This window comes from Hippopotamus amphibius, chromosome 7 (assembly GCF_030028045.1).
Source record: "Hippopotamus amphibius kiboko isolate mHipAmp2 chromosome 7, mHipAmp2.hap2, whole genome shotgun sequence".
Lineage (NCBI taxonomy): Eukaryota > Metazoa > Chordata > Mammalia > Artiodactyla > Hippopotamidae > Hippopotamus > Hippopotamus amphibius.
This window is the reverse complement of record NC_080192.1, coordinates 89,377,833-89,396,711: the sequence shown is the minus strand read 5'-3', so window position 1 is coordinate 89,396,711 and position 18,879 is coordinate 89,377,833. Positions and strand designations below refer to the sequence as shown.

At 50.9% G+C, this 18,879-nt stretch overlaps 1 protein-coding gene across 5 annotated transcripts in view; it reads right to left on the bottom strand.

Moving 5' to 3' along the window:
• The window catches only part of TGFA (transforming growth factor alpha), a 100,927-nt gene that overhangs the window by 62,638 nt on the left and 19,410 nt on the right, over positions 1 to 18,879 (bottom strand). For all 5 annotated transcript variants that reach the window (XM_057742989.1, XM_057742987.1, XM_057742988.1 and 2 more), the window contains exon 2: positions 5,198 to 5,251. In XM_057742989.1, coding sequence (XP_057598972.1) covers positions 5,198 to 5,251 — 54 coding nt within the window. The remainder of the gene's footprint in view (positions 1 to 5,197; positions 5,252 to 18,879) is intronic.

Here is an 18,879-nt window from a genome sequence, read left to right as displayed (position 1 = left end):
CGTGTCCTCTGAAGCGAGCCAGTCCCAGCAGCCATGGCTGGCTGTGCCCTTAGCCCCTGATGAAGTCACACCAAGTGACTTGTGCTACAGACACATATTTGGAACAGTGAACCATGTACCTGGGTAGAACACGTGAGCTTTCTAATTTTAGAATGACTTCAGTTCCACGTGGGAAAACTGCAGACAATGGAACGGGGAAGAAGTTTGCAGTTCTGAAAAGCTTTTGTTAGGCCAGGTGAGCAACAAACAGATCCCTTGCTTTCTGGCTGGCCCAGGTTCTACCTGTTTTCCAAACAAGTAACACCTTCAAAGACTGCTCCCTATAATCTGATTCGCCCTCCCTCTGCACCTCCAGCCCAAACTCGCCCTTCTCAACATGGTTAAGCCCAAAATCCCCACCAAAATCTGACCACCATCTCCCCAAGCAAGCTGCTACGCGTGAACTTCCCCATGAATAACAGCACCGTGAATTCTCCACAGTCTTTCATCACTGCCTCTGAAGAGTCTCCCAGACCCTAAATTAAGTAAGGCTTCCATCACTGCCCAGTTCCAGGTGGCTGTCATTAGACACAGGCTAGAGGAAGGAGCAGAAGTGAGAGGTTTAAAGAGCCACCCAGGGTACCCAGGTCGTGCAAGGCAGATAGCACAGGGAGCCTGGCTCCCAGGTGCCTGAGCAAGGCCCTCACCACACCCCTCGGTCATTAGAGCTAGTCTCATGAAAATATGAGAACCAGATGGGCAGCCTGGGAACTATGCAACATTTCAGAGGCTTAAGCAAGCAGCCACCCAGCAACTTAACCAGGGTGCATTCTGTTCCCTGTCAGGGGCATTAAAAGGTGCCTTTGAAGATAGGTCGTCATTCTTTCCTTGTGAAGGGTGTGAAGTTCTAAGCTGTAGGTGCTGCCACCCTCACCTTGCCTCCAGCTAATGCTTCTTTGCATGCTTTACAAACTGACAACCAACCAGGTACAAATTTTCTGTCCTGACCCCTAGACTAGTGACTTCACTCTTGCAGCAATTTTCTTTTTTTTTTTAAGAACTTTTATTGAGATATAATTGACATACAATAACCTCTATATATTTAAAGTATACAATTTGATATTTTTTTCCTTATTAGTAACGTATATATGGCAATCCCAATCTCCCGATTCATCCCAACCCCCTCCCTCCCCCCGCTGTCCCCCTTGGTAGCAATTATTTTCTAAATCATGCACTAAGCAGTCAGCTGTGGTTGCCTCTGTCACTATGAAGCTCTCATGGGTTCACATATGTGGTGGGGACAAGGACAGAGAAGCTGTCCAGCAACTATAATATTAGAACCTGAATGTAAAATAGCACCTGGCTCCAAGAGAATGAGATACATGGCGGTCACACTGCCAGCAGCCTACCGGAGGCCTGTGGCAGGCATCGCCAACTGATCACTGCCCTGCTTCCTAAGAGTTTGAAGACAGCCTTATAATCCTCAGCAAAGCTTTCCAAGTAGTCTCTGTCAATCCATCACAGTGGTCATGTGAAAAACTTCACAGCTTATTCCTGATTCAAGGCCAACAGATGAGGAAACTAAGATCCAAACAGGAACCAGATGAATAACTCGCCCAGGGACTCGGCAAAACTCAGACCAGATGGGTCCAACACCCAGGATTCCTAACCTCCAGCCTAAGGCATACATCCCTCCAATGTTCCACCCAAAGCAGATGCCTGAGCAGCATTTACTGATGACCATAATGCCAGTTTCCCATGCCTCTGGCATCATCTACCCTCCACAGATGGGGGTTTATAAAAAGGAAGATTGGAAGAAACCAATGAAACCTCAACAAGAAAGTCAAGAGCAACTATGAAGTCATGAGAACATGGAACTGTTTTGGGGGGAAAGCACAGGAAAGCCACATGGGATCAGCCCCTGCCCCTTCAAACTCATATTCCATGACTGATTGGCACATGGAGTTTGCAATTTTCTCTCTACGCTGCTCCATCAAAATGTCAGAGCTTAATTCTGAGTGTGTCTGCAGCGCCACCAATCAGGAACGAACCAGAACCATCTTACGTCCACTACTGTTTCTCATCCCCATCAACTCTTGGAGTGAAGAGACCTGCATATTTATGCCACGGGTGAAGCTCTCGTACCTTCTGTCCTAAAACGACCCATCTTCACACCTAAACTAAATGGATAGTTTTAGGATTTAATAAATGAGCCCACCAACATCCAGGGCATAAGGGTTAGGAGGGACTCAGACGTGAAAGTCCGTCACCCAGCATATAAAGGAGCACTCTTTATAAAAGCAGTGTTGACCTGAAAGGAAATGGAAGTAGGAGGCAAAATATGAAAATATCAAAGGGAATGCAAATGTAAGGAAGTGCCACAGATCTGAACTCAGCATCACACATCCTCCATATTTAAGGATCTAACAAAAAAAAAAAAAAAAAAAAAAAAAGAATTCTTGTTGTTTTCGTTGGTGTAACTGAACTATGGTTTTGTTTTTAAAGTTCTTACCTGTTAGATATAAGTAATATTCACAAGTGAAACGGACTTTGTTTTAAACTACCCCAGCAAAGATAAATCTCAAAAAGGTGAGAGAACAGATGAAAGAAAAATGGCAGAGTGATCCTAACTGCTGAAGCTGGGTGATGGGTGTATGAGGACTGATTTCACTATTATTTCTCCTTTTCTATGTATGGAGATTTCTATTATAAACAGTAACAAATAGTTTTACTTATTGAATTAGTCAAGAGTTAAATACCTCCCCCCAATGCTGGGGTAGTGAGTGTGGCTGGTGGGGATGGTCCCCAGTTTGAGCTGCATCCACAACAGGATTTTAGCCATGTCTGGAGAGCACAGAGTGGGAATGGGATGGGGTGGTTGAAGGCCTAGCAGGAACCGGGGGAGTCTTCGAGGAGATGGGAAGTTCACCCTAATGGAGGAGAAAGTTGAGCAAATAAGCCTGATTTAGCTGCAAAGCCCTAGCGTTGGAGGGGTGGCTATGACATGGTCATCACCACTTGGGCTTGTCTAACTAACTAGCGTAGCCCTCTCTGGACTCATGTCTCAGTCCAATGGGGCAGGGCAGAGAGTAAGCAGACATGGAAGGAACTATTCCATTAACCTCTCTGGGGCACAACACCCATAGCCAAGAAACCCATCAAACAGAGAGCAGTGCAGAGGCCAGACTGGCAGCCCACCTCCCTTCTTTATCACCAACTAACTCCAAGATCTCAAGGCCCCCTGGACACTAGAGGGTGTGGCACTGGCCCTACTCTCACCCACCACGTTGGGCCAGAGAGTGGCACTCAGCCACTTACAGGGTCATGTGCAAAAGGGCAGGACGCAACTACTGTTTTCTGAACATACATCATCATGAAGGAGAGATGTCTCTGATATCAACAAACCTGAGACTCACAGAAGCAAGTCCAGAAAGGAACGATGGAACAGAGGTTGGTTGCTACTGCAGCAAGGACAGTCATTTTTCTGGATAAATGTCATAAGTTTTCCCATGTCTACCTGGAAGAGCCTGGGAAACCCCAAAGGGCCTCAGCAGGAGCCACGGCAGGCCCCTGAGGGCCTTGGCTCAGGTACGACATTCCCTAGGCCTTTCCTGCACGAATAGATGGAAGAGGAGGAGACGGTAAAATAGCCAGGAGGACCCGCCCCCACGGAGGTAGCATCAACATTTGCCATCACCACAAACTGTCACCTACAAGTGACTCAGAGGGGAACCCTCTTGGCCTACCAGGTCCTACAGTGAGGACCAGGAGGGGCTGGAGATGCACCTGGGGGGTAAGTGCATCCCAGGAGGGGACTGGGGTAGTTCTGAAAACAGCATGTGGAAGTCACAACGCTATCTCCCCCTCCCCACATATCACATCTGAGCCCTCTGTGATGGGGGAAGTAATTAAAGAGTGAAAGAACTTCCTGGAAACTCTGGTAGACCGGGACTCTAAAAGCACCGCTCTGGGATGGACAGACCCTTCCACCCCCAGTCCCAACAAAGCATAATAACACTGAGGAAGAAAGGCATCTGTAGCATCATGGGCCACCAAGTGGCTTGGACACCTTAATGGTTCAAGTGCATCCAGGATAACAGCTCCAAGAGGAGACTGTGGGGCTGCAGAAGCACTGGTACCCAGTGGGAGTGGCAGCATCACCTCCACTGTGTTTGGAAGGAAAGGTCTGGAAGAAGAGAAGAGCCAAGTACCAGGGACATTGTGTGCTTGGTTAGAGAATTTATGAATGCATAGGACCACCTCTTGCCTGGGCACCTCCTTGAAATAACTAGGGAAACACAGCAGGGGCCACTGCAATAATAGATGGGAGCGTACTCCATGTCAACGAGGGAACAGTGAAACTGGCAGACTCAGGCATCGCTGGCATAAAAATCAGCTCAATTCACTTGGAAAGCTATTTGGCAATTTGTTGCAAGGGTCATAAATATATTTATCCTTGCTCCTGTAGATATGTCCTAAGGAAAGAATCCAAAAGAAGAAAATACCTTCTAGGCACCAAGATGTAGCATTATAATTTAAACTGCAGGCAACAAAAATATCCCATGGGAAATGCCTAATTAAATCACATATGTCCATTTTAATGGAACATCACGACGTTTTAAAAGGATACATCTCAAGACTTTCTAGCAACGTGGAAAAATGAACAACTCCAAACCCTGAACTTAAAAAGCAGGAATCCAAATAGTTTCCTCACTACGACGAACTGTATAAAAATATCAGCGCACATGGACAAATGCTAAAAGCCGATGCTTTCTGTGATCCTCTGCCTGAGAATGGCTTGCCTCCCACGCTTCCCAACTTTCCAATCTGTTGATCAAGGATCTTGCGAACGGAACAAGGGAAATATGACCACAAATGTCAAAAGATAAACTGGAAAATAGCTAAACAAAGATCACCAGGCAGAGGAGACAAGAGGGTTCAGGAATCTGGGTTCTTCTTCGGATGGATTATAACGAGACGGTTCCAAGCTTGTGGGCCGTGCAGGCTCTGCTCTCTGGCACTCCTGCCCACAGGCATTGGCTCATCAGAGATGGGAGAGGGCCGGCAGGCACGACCTCCGGGAGTGCTCCCTGGGCCCCTGGGACAGAGGGCAGAGAGGGTGCAGGGGACAGCTGTGCAGGAGCTCAGCGGGAGGAGCCCAGGCAGGAAGCTGTGCGGTGTTCCACACACCACCCCGCACCAAGGGGATGGGACTCACCACTCAGGGCGGATGTGCTGTTCTCCAGGGCCTGGCACACGGCCAACAGAATACCTGTGAGGGGGAAGAAGAGAGAACAGGTGAGAGGCTGGGCAGCAGCTGAAGTTCTCAAGCTTTGAGGGTGGGCCCTGGGCCCCTCGCAAGGGAGAGTTGGTAGATTCACAAAGTGGCCAACGGGCAGGACTGGTGACATGCTCTGGGGAACTCAGTGCAAAATGAATATGTGGGACCCTTTGTCCAAAAAGCAGGAAAAAAATGCCTATCTAATAGGCGCTCTAAGTTACTAAAATATCAAGCCTTTCCCTTCTTTTCTTGGTCTCTCTGACTCCATTTGTCACGATGTTTCTTGTTTCTGTTTTTTCAAACACTTTGTAAATATTTTTTATCATGGTAAAACATACATAGAAGTTACTATCTTAACCCTTTTTAAGTGTATAGTTCAGTGGCTTTAAGTACATACACACTGTTGAGCATGTCTCGATGTTTTTTTTTATGCTCTTTCTGGTCTCCCTCTCTTTGGGGTATGAGGAGACTTGCAGGGTGAGCACAGCTCCTCAGAGGCACCCTGGGCCCCAGCAACAGTGTACAAGGGCGCATGTGACCCCGGACTGCCGGGTTTCCCCTCCGCCAGCAGTGGGATGGATGTGCACGACCCAGCTGGGGGCAGGGAAGGCTAGTCAGGGGTTTCTTCTTCCCAGAAACCAGTCGCTACAACCCAAGATGGGCAGGTGACCCCCAAGGGTGTTGCAACACCCACCCTGGGAACCCGGACATGGCGGGGAGGGGAGTCAGTCATCCATGGAAATGCAGTAGGGCTGCCAGCCCAGGACGGGGCAGCTACCGCCATGCCCTGCCCACCATGCCGCGGGGTGTGTGCACCTCACTCCAGCCTTTCTTGTGTCCAGACCCCACGTGGCAGCAGTGAGAAGCCACCCAGGGGAGGCAGGGAGGTGATGGTAGGTGCGACCACAGGAGGCGAGGCCCAAGTCCCCCATCCGCACCCCGCCCCCAGCAGACCCCACAGACCCACTGAACTTCATTTTCATTTACAAGATACAAATGCAAAGAGAAAACTTAAGAATTTCAAGACGGCAGCTCCTCGGCAGAGTTAGCCCCCAAGCCCAGGGCCCACCTGAGCAGGAGACTCTGTGACCACCCATGAAGCCACCCCTGCCAGCAGATGACCTTATGTGCCATCATGTTACAGCACTGGAGGTTTCTGGAAACAGCAGCAAAATTCTGACAAAGAAGGAACCTGACTTGTGCAATCAGCGTGAACTCAGTTAGAATGACTTCCTAAAACTGAACTACAAAAAGATGCCGTGGTGGCCATGCCAAGAGGCTGGGCCACCTGTGGGTTGGCCCAGAGGTGGCACAGAAAACAGGCAAACTTTGGCTTCCCTGGTGGTGCAGTGGTTAAGAATCTGCCTGCCAATACAGGGGACAAGGGTTCAAGCCCTGGTCCGGGAAGATCCCACATGCCGTGGAACACCTAAGCCCCATGCGCCACAACTACTGAGCCTGCGCTCTAGAGCCCGCAAGCCACAACTGCTGAGTTCAAGTGCCACAACTACTGAAGCCTGCGCACCTAGAGCCTGTGCTGCACAAGAGAAGCCACCACAATGAGAAGCCTGCACATTGTAATGAAGAGTAGCCCTCTGTTCTCTGCAAGTACAGAAAGCCTGTGCATAGCCATGAAGACCCGACGCAGCCAATAAATAAAATATTAAATAAATACATAAATAAAATTTAAAATAGATAAATAAAAATTCTAAAAAAAGTCCCCCAAAACCCAGAGATAAACTATCTTTAAAAAAAAAAAAAAAAAAGAAAGACAAAAAAGAAAACAGGCAAACTTCTGCGCTGTAACCCCCACCCCAATGCTCAGGACCGGTGCTCCACCCGTCGTGCACGCCGTGAGGGCTCCTTTCTCCTGTCACTCAGCGTGTAGACACACCAGCCCTCGACTCTCAAGGGAGAAACACGTTTGGAACAGAGAAGGCCATCTGCTCACGACTTTCCTTTAGGTCTCTGACATGAGAAACATCTCAAAAACTCCAGACTGCTTTTACTGCAGGCCTGGCATGGATTTCCCAAATACACCTACAGGGCGCTGAACCAGACATCTGTGCTGGAGTCGGGTGTGGGGAGACCAGGCAGCAGTGGGGGATGAGAAGAGCAAGTAAGATCATACACCTGGCCCGTGCAATTCCTTCTTGCTGCTCAACAGCCACTAACTTTGGAAGCACAGTCTTAGGGTTCCCCTGGACATATCTAAAAGGCTGGGTTTGTAATCCACACACCAAGCATTAAAGTGAGGCTTTCCAACCAAAGCCAGAAAAAGTCTTAGAGGTTTCTCACTGTCAGCTGGGGACCTGTCACAACCTGATTTTGCTGGCACCACCGCAAACCACTCTGGGCCAAAGGTGGCCAGTGACCTGTGTACCAAAAGGAACGACTCGGGGATGCTTTGCATACCTCTCGAGGGGAAGTGCCAATGGCCTGTCACAAACTGTCCCTGAACAAACGAATTACCTTCCATCTCCCACCCCGGCCCCATATCCTGTCAGTCAGTATAGTTCCAGGGCTCCACGTTGACCTCTGCTTAAGCAAAACCAGAACAAGAAAGCAAATACGGTCCAGCTGTAGCCAGGACAGAGCAGAGATGCTCACCAGCCTGCAGGGCATGTGGAGGGGACGCACCCAGACTCGGGGTGAGTTCCTTTGCCCCCTCTGCTCTTCACCTGGGAGCTCTCAGCTGCCAAACTTGCAAAGATGCTTTGGGAACTAATTAGAGTTTACAAAACCACCATGTTCCACAGATGAAAGACGCTGGGTTTTTATTCATAATTTGAGCAATATGAGAAGAACCGTTCCTTTCTATTTCCTCACATTCCCATGGAAAATCTTTTTAGTGCTCTGGGCTCTCTGCAATCTCCATTCAGGCACAACTTCAGTTGAGGTCCTGTGATGGGAGGTGAGGCCTGTGCTTTCCCCTCAGTACGTGGTGGGCTCCCTAAAAGGGTCCCAGACCAAAAAGACCGGGTCAGGCCTCTTTCTGTTCTCAAGTGGGTGGGTACCACTTATATCAGGCAGGTGCCAGTCTCAGGCCCACCACTCAGCTTTTACACGCATTATCTTATTTAGTCCTCACCATAATCCATGATACAGGGCACCTCACAGCCTCCCTGACTTCTGGTCCAGAGCATAGAAACACCCACTTTTACAGATGAGAAAACTGAGGCTTAGCAAGGTTGAGAAATTCGCCCAAGCTCCTGCAGCCAATTCAAATTCCAGTCTGTCCAACTCCTGTGCCCAAGACAGTGTTCAATTACCACCTCACACACCAGTCCTTCTGACCATGGCCTGTTGTGACACACTGGGAGGTGTTTATTTACCAGTTACAACCCCCATATGAGTCCAGACAACAGATTCAGCAGGCTTAGCCTCCAGGTTGACCCGTCTCTTCCAGAGGTTATACCAGTTGCTTCCTGGGATATTCCCACGGCCTCCAATTGCCCCACTACGCGCAAGGTCTGCCGAGAAGGGGCGAGGGTATGACCGTCCAGACTCCCGACTGCCCGACCTTCGTAAGCCTAGCTGCCCAGGCTGCCAGCTCCCCCATCCCCGGGCTGCGAGAAGGCCTTCCAGAAACATGTGGCCTCGGCAGGACCCGAGGCTCATCAGAAGCACAGGAAATCCTTCCCTGGGGCACCTACGTGGGGACAGTACAGCCGCAGGGACAGCCGCCGCAGTCAGCGGCTCTGGGGAGACAGCACACCGTTCAGACGGAGGCTTGGCAGCCACAGGGGCCTCGCGCCTGAGGTTCAAAGCTGGAGCCAGCCTGCCACAGGGCCACCCAGCCGGCCTCCCTCTGGGCCAGGAATCCCTTCTAGGCTGCTCCTGCCAGCATCCCATTTCTGTTTAAATAGCTCCAAAGAGGGGAATCCCTGGCTTGTGAACTTTAAAAAGAAAAGAAAAGAAAAGGGGGTGGTGGTGAGGGGAAAACCACATGCAATGGAAGAAAGACCTTATGAAAAGGCAGACCCCCTCTCACTGAGACAGAGTGGGAACCCAAGCTGTCCTCCAGGAAGGACAAGGGCTGCAGTGCTTATAATTCAGCTGTTTGGAATGCAGACAGACATTTCCAACAGGAAGAATGTCAAGAGAGAGGCTAGGCTACTTATCTGATGAGCTCACAGGAGGGGGCCATCGTGACGCCCACCCCCCGCCGGGCCAATGGGAAATGCTGCTGATGGATGGTGGGCACTCCTCCCCCCCCCCCCACTGCTGGGCCAATAGGAAATGCTGCTGATGGATGGTGGGCAACCCCGCCCCCCCCCACTGCTGGGCCAATAGGAAATGCTGCTGATGGATGGTGGGCACTCCCCCCCCCCCCACTGCTGGGCCAATAGGAAATGCTGCTGATGGATGGTGGGCAAACCGCCCCCCCCCCCACCGCTGGGCCAATGGGAAATGCTGCTGATGGATGGTGGGCAACCCCGCCCCACCCCCCCCACCGCTGGGCCAATAGGAAATGCTGCTGATGGATGGTGGGCACTCCTCCCCCCACCCCCCACTGCCCCACTGCTGGGCCAATAGGAAATGCTGCTGATGGATGGTGGGCAACCCCCCCCCCCCCCACACCCCGTGCAGCCCGGGCCACAGAGCAGGGTGTTCCCTCCACGCACGCCTTCACTCAGGCAGGACACGCTCCACCCATTACCTGGTGGCCTACTGACTCCTCTGTGGACACTCAGCTCTAGTGCGCCAGCCTGGAAGAAGCATCCCCAGGCCCCCAGTGACCACAGCAGAGCTCTGCTCTGGCCTTTGCTACCACAGTATTTCCTTCCAGGCTCCTACTTACTCCACTGTATAGATGAGCTGTTCCCCCTAGAAAATCAAGGGTTCCACGTCTCATCCATCTTTAGATCCCCTAAGCCAGGCTTCCTGAGTGAAGGGGTGAGGGTGAGGTTTTGGCATCCGGAGATGTGGGGAGGATGGAGAGAGGTTGCAGCAGGTCCTTTTGGATGAAGGGCGCCTTGGATTTAGAGGAGATGGCAAGGAAAGGCTTACAGGGAAAGAACCACTGCAGGCGAGAGGGGCAGTAATCAGATGAGAGACAGGCAGAAGGGGTGCGAGTGTTTGGAGGGTAGCTGGGATCCTCACCTCCTCTCCTGCCATGCTTGGGGCTGCGGAGTCATAAGGGACAGAGCAGAGCTCAGGAAGTGAGGTTGCTACCTAGAAGGTGAGACTCCTACATCTCAGCACAAGGTCTTCAGGTGACACTCATGGACAGCCATGCAGGGCATGAAAATATATGGAAATGGGTCACAGGGAACCCAGGGCCTGCTGGTACTGAGAAATCGTCTGGTATCAGGTTCTAAGGGATCTTCTTTTGTGAATTATATTCCGACATCTGAATTTTGTCTGCAAACATGCAGGATTTTTAACTGCATAGCAAAAACTGCAATATTGTGTGGCTTTATTAGTATTTTTAAATGCAAGAGGTTTGATAGCCAGGTGAAGATCCTGAATCCAGGGTCAGGACTGATTTGGAAGACAGAAAAAGGGAACACACTGCAAGCAGGGGCAAGGAGGGAAGCTGCTAGGACCAGGAGAGCCGAGCTTGCTCTGCCCCCTGCAAGAATACCCATAAATGCCACGGGTGAAAGTAGCCACGAGGCATCCCCATCATCCCAGTGCAGAGTTTCTCTCTGAGGAAGAGGGGCAGTTCACAAGTGCTCCTATGTACAGAGATACCAGTTACACTGGCTTCAGAGGATGGCAGGCAAAGCAGCAGAGGAATTTGTGGAGGAACTGGCCAGACAGGATTAGAAAAGCTCGGGGAAGGCAGGAGGGTGTAGAAATATGTGACACGGGAATGAATCACCTTAGGCCGATGGGCTCATGGGACAGAGGGCTCTTTCTTTCACCATCCCAGTGTCTGGAACTCTGCTTTCAAAACATAGATTGGACTCTGCTACCCAAGGAGAATCTTATCAAGAAATTATTTGAAACAGTTAGTATTGCGTTTCAGGTGGCGAGTCTGGATATAGGGAGCAAAGAAAACTACTCTGCAGGGAGAGGGCAGCTCTCACTTACAAACCCACCCAAGTGCGCTCCTGACCCTGCACCCAAACAGCCCCACATGGGACATATGAACCGGGAAGACACTTGTATGCCAGTGGCGGGGACAGAGGGAAGACCACCTGCGCCTGATTGGTCTCCCGAGCTCCCTCCCTCCTCACACCATTCAGCCATAATTATTATTGTGGCTGATAGTGGTCCTAACAATAACAGCAGCAACACTCGAGCTCTTATGACATGCCCTGCATCATCTCACTCAATACTCAAAGCCAGTCCTAGGAAGTAGGTACTATCTATGCTCCCATTTTAGAGGTGAGAAAGTGTAGGTACAGATGAAGTCACCTGCTCAAGGTCACCTAGCCTGTAAGTGACAGACATTGCAAGCTCATGTTACAGGGCCAAGCTGGCCCCTCTTTGCTTTCCCTTAGCCTACGAAGTACAGCCAAAGAACACAGACATGCGAGGAAAGTGCACATCCTCCTCTTCTCCTGAATCTAAGCCAGATGTACTGTGATATACAGGCTACCCAAGGGTCTAGAGACTAGGATCATCTGTGAATGGTGCCACCTTTAGCAAGTCCCTTCACCTCTCACTCTCGGGTTCCTTACCTTTAAGAGACAGAGTTGGGCCAGGAGACTGGCCCGGTCCCTAATTTCTGGAACAATTCGGGGCTGTGCAGCTATCTACCTGGGGTAAGGGGGTGGGGACATACGTGGCCCCATTCCAGTACCCTGTAGGTGGCTCCCTCGCCTTGAGCAGGGATCAGGCAAGGTGCCGGCTGTGTGTGCTTGTCTCAGTGAGTGAGTGAGTGTGCTCGGTTGACAGTCATTTTGTCTTTCAATTTAGCATGGCATTTCCAACAAATATCAGAAGATGGGAGAGATCTGAAAACTGAAACCTAAAAGGGCACTTTCCATATCTACCTTTTCAATGCAGTCTTGACATTGGCTTGATGATGATCCCAGGCTTACAGTCCACAAGGAATGCTCTTGGGTCAGTGAGCCTGGGACCCTCAGGTGCCCTTCCTAATGACCCCTGGGTGGCCGTAAGCAGCAAAGTCCAACCTGACGATTCTAAGGCAATACCTCATGGTGATGTCATTGTGAAACAAGCAGTGTTACCTGAATGCTCAAGGGTATCGTCCATACATTTGGGGATGGGAAAACCCGAAGTAGTCAGAACAGACCTGCGGGACTGGGGAGGTGAAAGAGACTGGCAGATGGGTGCCTGCATTGCAACCTTGTACCATTTTCTATTCCTGACTCAGGCTCTATTATGGTAGAGCAGAAAAGAGCCTTGCTGTTAGGCCTGGGTTCAAATCCTGGCTCGGCCACTCCTTCACTGTGAGACCTTGGCTGTGTTGTCTAACCTCGCTGAGCCTGCATCCTCATCCATAAATAAGTGCAGCACTTCCTCATGTGACTAACCGCAAGGATTAAATGAGATGAAAGTCCCGCAAAGTCGGGGGAAAATGGAAGGCAGATAAGTGAGGGCAGCTGAAGCCAACACACAAACCCCATGTTCCCATAGACGCTTGCCCACCTGCAGGCCCCAAGGACCATCTCCAAGCCTCATCCCTCTCCAGAGGCCTGAACCTCAAACCCTGTGCTCCAAAATAAACTCATCTGCCTGCTGACCTGTTCCACTCCTCCTCCTTGGCTCTAGGTGGGGCTGAAGACCCCCCACCCCACCCTTTACCCCGAATCCAAGCCAAGGCCTCCTACACGTCTTGCCTCCACCTTATCCATCCCCCTGCATCCCTACTCACTGCCCCACTTCAGCCTTATCGTCTCTCCTGGGCGATCACAATAGTTGCCTGACTGGTTTTCCTGACAACAGCTTTTTTACCTTTGCTCCTGCTGCCAGAGTGAGCCTCCCGAGCACTTCTGGGCCACGGGACTCCTTCCCTCTAAACCTGCTCACAGAACCCCCTCTGAAGTCCCAAGCAGAGATTTCAGCCGCATATCCTGGTCCCAAACCCCATTTCCATCTGGCTCCTCCCACCCGCTCCTGTCGGGCACCAGCCGCCTGGCACTGTCCCCCTTCCCTGCACACGACTTGTCCTCACTCAGCTCGAAGCCTTGGGCTCCCGCCACTAGGGTCCTGATTCGAGTCCTTGCAGCTGCGTGACCTTTGCTTCGTTGCCTGAGTCTCGGTTTCCTTCGCTATGAAAAAGGGATAACGATACTGCCTCCCACAGGGGCTTACTGTACAGATTGAGTGAGGGGACTCAGGATAAACGTGCAGTACATGGAGTGGCCCGTCACAGCCGTGCAACACATGGTCGCTGCTCTCAGAGAGCAGCAAGTTGCCGGTCCCTTCCTCTACCTGTAAATCACATTTGCCTCTGAAAGCCTCGCTCAAACGTCAGGAACGATCATTTCTTCCTCAGGGCCGTCCTTATCAGATCCCACCGTATGGGGAAGAAGTTTTCCCAGCTCACCCCTCTTCCCGGCGAGGCTGGCAGCTAAGCGTCCTACTCGTCTCCACCCTCACGCCTGGCGCAACGCCTGGCACCTACTTAGGGTCTGGATACGTGTACGTTGAACTGGACTTCTCTAAGAGGCCACCAGCTTGAAAACAGAGCTGGAAGGCGGTGAGTACTGAGAGTGGACGGGGGGAGCGGGAAAACCCACTGACCCTCAGGAATTCCTCTCTCACTTCTCCCACAGCTACAGCTCTCAGTGTCGGTTCTTCTGATTTCGGTGGAGCTGGAGAACACGGGAGCCTGGCATTCACTCATTCAACGAACACTAACTCAGTATCCACTATGTGGCAGAGACTGTTCTGGAGGCTGCAGAGATAGGGAAGGACTCAAAGGCCCCTCTCTCATCACATCTGCAATGTATTCCTCTTGTGAGGAATAATTCTTCCTACAGACGTCAGGCTGTACCATCATTCAGTCGGGTGCTGAGTTAAATGCCTCTTCTCTTTCAATCCTGGTTACCTAGCCTCACTAGAATATAGAGAAGACCACGGAAGATGGGGAAGCCTCACCCGTCTCCAGAGCCTGGAGTAAGTCTGCTGAACCCAGACCATGCCAAGATGATCCTGAGTTGTTTGGCCACCTGATGAGAGGAGCTCCGGACTCTTTTACACCCTTAACTTATTTTGTCATTTTTTTCCCTGCAATCTTTATGAGAAAGCAGGAAGACATGGTTGAAGCAAACACACTCACCTGTGTTCCAAGAGCCTCTCCCAAGCTCCCTATTCAAGCCCTTTGCTCCACCCAAATGTGTCCACCTGGCCCAGGCCTCTTAAATATTCTCACTCACTCTCTCCTGCCTAGAAAACCCTTGGGCTGCCCTGCCTTCACTTCTATGCAGCCCTCCAGGCCCAGACCTCATTTCCTACCACCTCTGACTTAGAAGAACAGATTACCATCTTCCTTTCTGTACTTCAAAGGGCAAATCAGAATATCTGCAAAATGCTTTGGGCTCTTTAGCGTCAAGGTTCTAACAAATGCCCAGGACTTATACCACATGCACAGGCATCAGAGAAGCAACACAGCTGTAAAAGGAGATGGCATGCTCTTCCTGACTTCTGGAAAAGCACGCAAAAAAGAAATGATTAGATAAAAGCCCCAGAGACCCTTGCAGGAGGGGGGCGGGTGCTGCCCTGTTGAGAAACCTTTGTTTCTCAGGCCGGCAAGTGTGATGCAACGCCTCACGCTGCTACAGACATCTTCCTCTCTGCTCTCCCCAGCACCCTCCCACATCAAAGCCTCAGAGAACAGTGCTGCCTACGGATCAGGTGGTCTGAGAGGACCCCCTCCTGCAAAGCGAACAGCACACAGGGGCAAAATATCTTTGTCAAACCATCAGTTCACCAGAGCATCTCCTCTGGGCGAGGCGGGCCCTGTGCCCGCTCCCATCCACACCCTACCCTTTCTTGTTAGGAGGAAGCAGAGTTGAAGGCTGATCTAAGACCTGGACCAGCGCTGCCGACTGAGTCAAACTTCCTCTTCCACAGGCCCCGCTCCTGTGCTGGCTGGCCAAGGGCCCTGGCCGGGGATCGCAGGGCCGTTGGGTGAGTGTCGCCAAGCGCTCCCAGAGTTTCCTGGCTGCTGAATCACCAACAGGCTCTACCAGGGCTGAGCTCTGAGGCTGCAGGGAGCTGTGCCAAGCAGAGGTGCTAGCAACCCCATTCCAGCCGACTGGCACTGATCTGAGGCATTTAGGTGTCAGTGCAAAGGGCCATGCTCGACTTTCCCAGAGTCCCGGAGGAGAGAAGGGGCGGGAGAGAGCACCAGAGACAGGGCTGGGATCAAGTGGCAGATGCAATGACACTACCTGGAGGGCCTGGGCCCCTCAGCTGCTGGGAAATTCAGATCTCAAACACCAAGCCCCCTCCTCCTCCATGGAGGCCCACTGGCCCCATCCCAGCTTCCCCTGGCCTTGTGGTGGCCCCATAATTGCCATCCTCTGGGCCCAGGCTCAGCAGTGGCTCTGCTCGTGTGGACCTCAGCCCAGCAGAGTTAGCCCCTTGGCAGCCCCAACAAAGCTGGGCCCATCCCTCAGCTCTGTCAAGGCCATATGTACACATCACTCACCACTAGTGGCTTGGAAGTTGGTTATGAGCGGGGAGGAGGTTAAAAAAAAAAAAAAAAAAAAAGCAATCCTTAAACTCTGCCCCATTTCTTCCATGTGAACAGCTGCGTGATGACAAACTCATCCCCTCCCCACCGCTCCGCTCGCAACACCCCTGGAACCACCCTGTAGGAGGCACGGTGAGGCCTGGGGTTTGAGTCAAGATAAATACCAGTGTGACCCGGCCGAATTTCAGATCAACGCAGCATCAGCCTTGGGCGCTGGGGGAAGGTTGGACACAGGGGACAGCGCCGCACCAATGCTAATCGATCGCCCCTGTCGGGCTTCCGTCGTGTTCTGTGTGCTCGGGGTTGACCTCAGAACACCCCTTAGGAGAACTCACTTGACTGCACGAGGACCACTGACTGAGAAGCAGGGTTCAAATGGAGGAAACAAATCCTCAGAAGCATAGATTTTCAAGAGTTAAGGGAAAGCACCCTAAAGTTCTTGAAACCCCACATCACACTGCAGGCTGGGAAAATGTCTAAGTCTTCTTCTTGGGCCCTGGAAGTGAAGGGCAGGAGGAGGAAGAGGAGAGACTACATGGAAAAAGGTGTGGGTGAAAACAGCAGGTACCAGCTGCTGAGAAGGGCCTGGATGAGGAGTGGGCAAGAGGCACTCAGAGTGACCCCCTTTAGCTAGGAGACCCTGACCAAACCCCTCCAGCCCAGGGGTTCTCACCACTGGCCGTGCATCTGGTAACCGGTGGGATAGTTTTTGATTGTCACAATGATGTGGGGAGCTCTCCTGGTATCTAGTGGTGAGGGCCTGATTGCTGTGATGCACAGGACTTTGTCCTGCTTAAGATGATAATAGCGCACCTTGTCGAGAAATTCCAGACCTCAGCAGGGAAAGTCCCTTCAACCACAGGTACATTCAGCCTCCAACTGGATGTGGGCAGAAGCCCCCAAAACTCAGGGGAGACGGAACAAGCCGGCAGTCACATGAGCAGACAGGGCGGCTCATCAGAGCCTTGCCAATGGCCTGGGGATGCTCGCAGCAGGACTGTGGGATCAGCCTGCCCTCGGGAAACTGGGATGCTCCCTTCCCCATCCAGTAATTCCCTCCATTCTATGTTCACCTGTCTGCTTCTCTATAATAACCTGAAGCATCGGGGTTGCACAACAGGAAGTCTACCTATAAAGTAACAAGACCGACGAGCCATCAACAAACCTGCTCCCAGTGATTGATAGTCTAGGGCTCCAAACAGACTCCCAGGAGCCCGGAGAGCGAGGGAGTGCTGGAGTGGTGAGCAGGCAACTGTCTCTGGGTGCATGGCCTGATTTTAGGGCCCCTGACGTACTTCCCTCTGGTCAATGTATGCTCTTCTAGCCACGTATAGCAAAGCTGTTCGGTGCGTGCCCCCAAAGCACTTAGTCGTATGGGAAGAGTCTTATTTACTGACTGGAGACAAACCAGTAAGGAGCAAGGCACGCCTGACCCCACAGTTTTGGGGTGGAGAGCATCACGTACCTTTTAGGGGTGTCAAGTTAAATCATTTTAAAGGAAGACAAAAAAACCTGGGGAAGCACAGTAGCTTTCCTCGACCAACCCTGCTCCTGCCCTTCCCCTATTGACCTCGTTGACTTTTGGAGGGGTGGGTGGGAGGGTAGAGATGTGAATCAAAAGAAAAGAGTGGGGGAAGAGGAAGTTTTCTGCTAGGATGGTTTAGCTCTAGCAAAAAGAGGAAAATGACAGAAAGAAGAATGTGGGTGGCATCCTTAGAATGTTCAGTGTATTTCCAAAGCATTACTCAGAAAAATCAGACTCCTCTAAATGAAAGTGGTGCAAGAACCAGAACCAGCTGATGAAATGGTACAGCCACTTTGGAGGACAGTTTGGTGGTTTCTTGCAAAACCAGACGTAGTCTTACCATATGGTTTAGCAATCAAGCTCCTCGGTATTTACCCGAATGACTGAAAACTTATGTGTATACACACACACACAAACACAGAGAGAGAGAGAGAGAGAGAGAGAGCTGCACACAAATATTCATAGCAGCTTTATTCACAATTACCCAAACTTGGAAGTAACCAATATATCCTTCAGCAGGTGAATGGATAAACTGTGATATATTCAGACAATGGAATTTTATGCAGCAATAAAAAATGAGCTCTCAGGCCACAAAAAGACACAAAGGAACCTTAAATGCATATTCCTAAGTGAAATAAGCCAATCAGAAAAGACTATGTACTGTGATTGTGTGATTCCAACTACATGACATCCTGGAAAAGGCTAAACTATGGAGACAGTGAAAAGATCACGGGTTGCCAGGGGTTTGGGATGAGGGAGAGAGGAAGGGATGAACGGGGGGAACACAGAGGATTTTTAGGGCAGTGAAACTATTCCACGTGATACTACAATGGTGGATACATGTCATCCGCATTTTTAAAAATTCACAGAATGCACAACGCAAAGAATAAACCCTAATGTAAACTAGGGACTCTTGCTTACACTTAACTTCAGTTAAAAAACATTAACTTTCATTAACAATAATAATGTTCCAATATTGGCTCATCAATTACAGTGAACGTACCACACTAAAGCAAGACGTTGATGACAAGGGAAGTATATGGGAGCTCTTCGTAATTTCTGCTCAATTTTTCTATAAGTCCCAAACTGCTCGAAGAATACTACAGTCTATTAGACAACTGTATGTTGACAGTGGCGGCCAGGGAGAAGCTTTGATCGGTGGCTGATCTGACTGAGCTGAGCCACTGTGGACCCCAAGTCTTAGTCTCAAAGTGGGGGGAGTGTCAGGATGGGAGAGAGCAGAGGAGAACCCTCTGGAAACAGGCCATGGATCAGGCAGGTGGGAACCTGGGGAAGAGGAAAGGGAGGAACAGTGGGGGAGGGGTCTTCCAGAGACGTCTTCCAATAGTGAGGCGGATAGGCACCGCCAGGAATCTGAGCAGCGTTTGAAACAACCAAGGAAACCCAGTGCCCTGGTTTCAGGCAACTGGCCTTGCTTCTGCGGTTTCTGACATAAAATAGATGATGTAT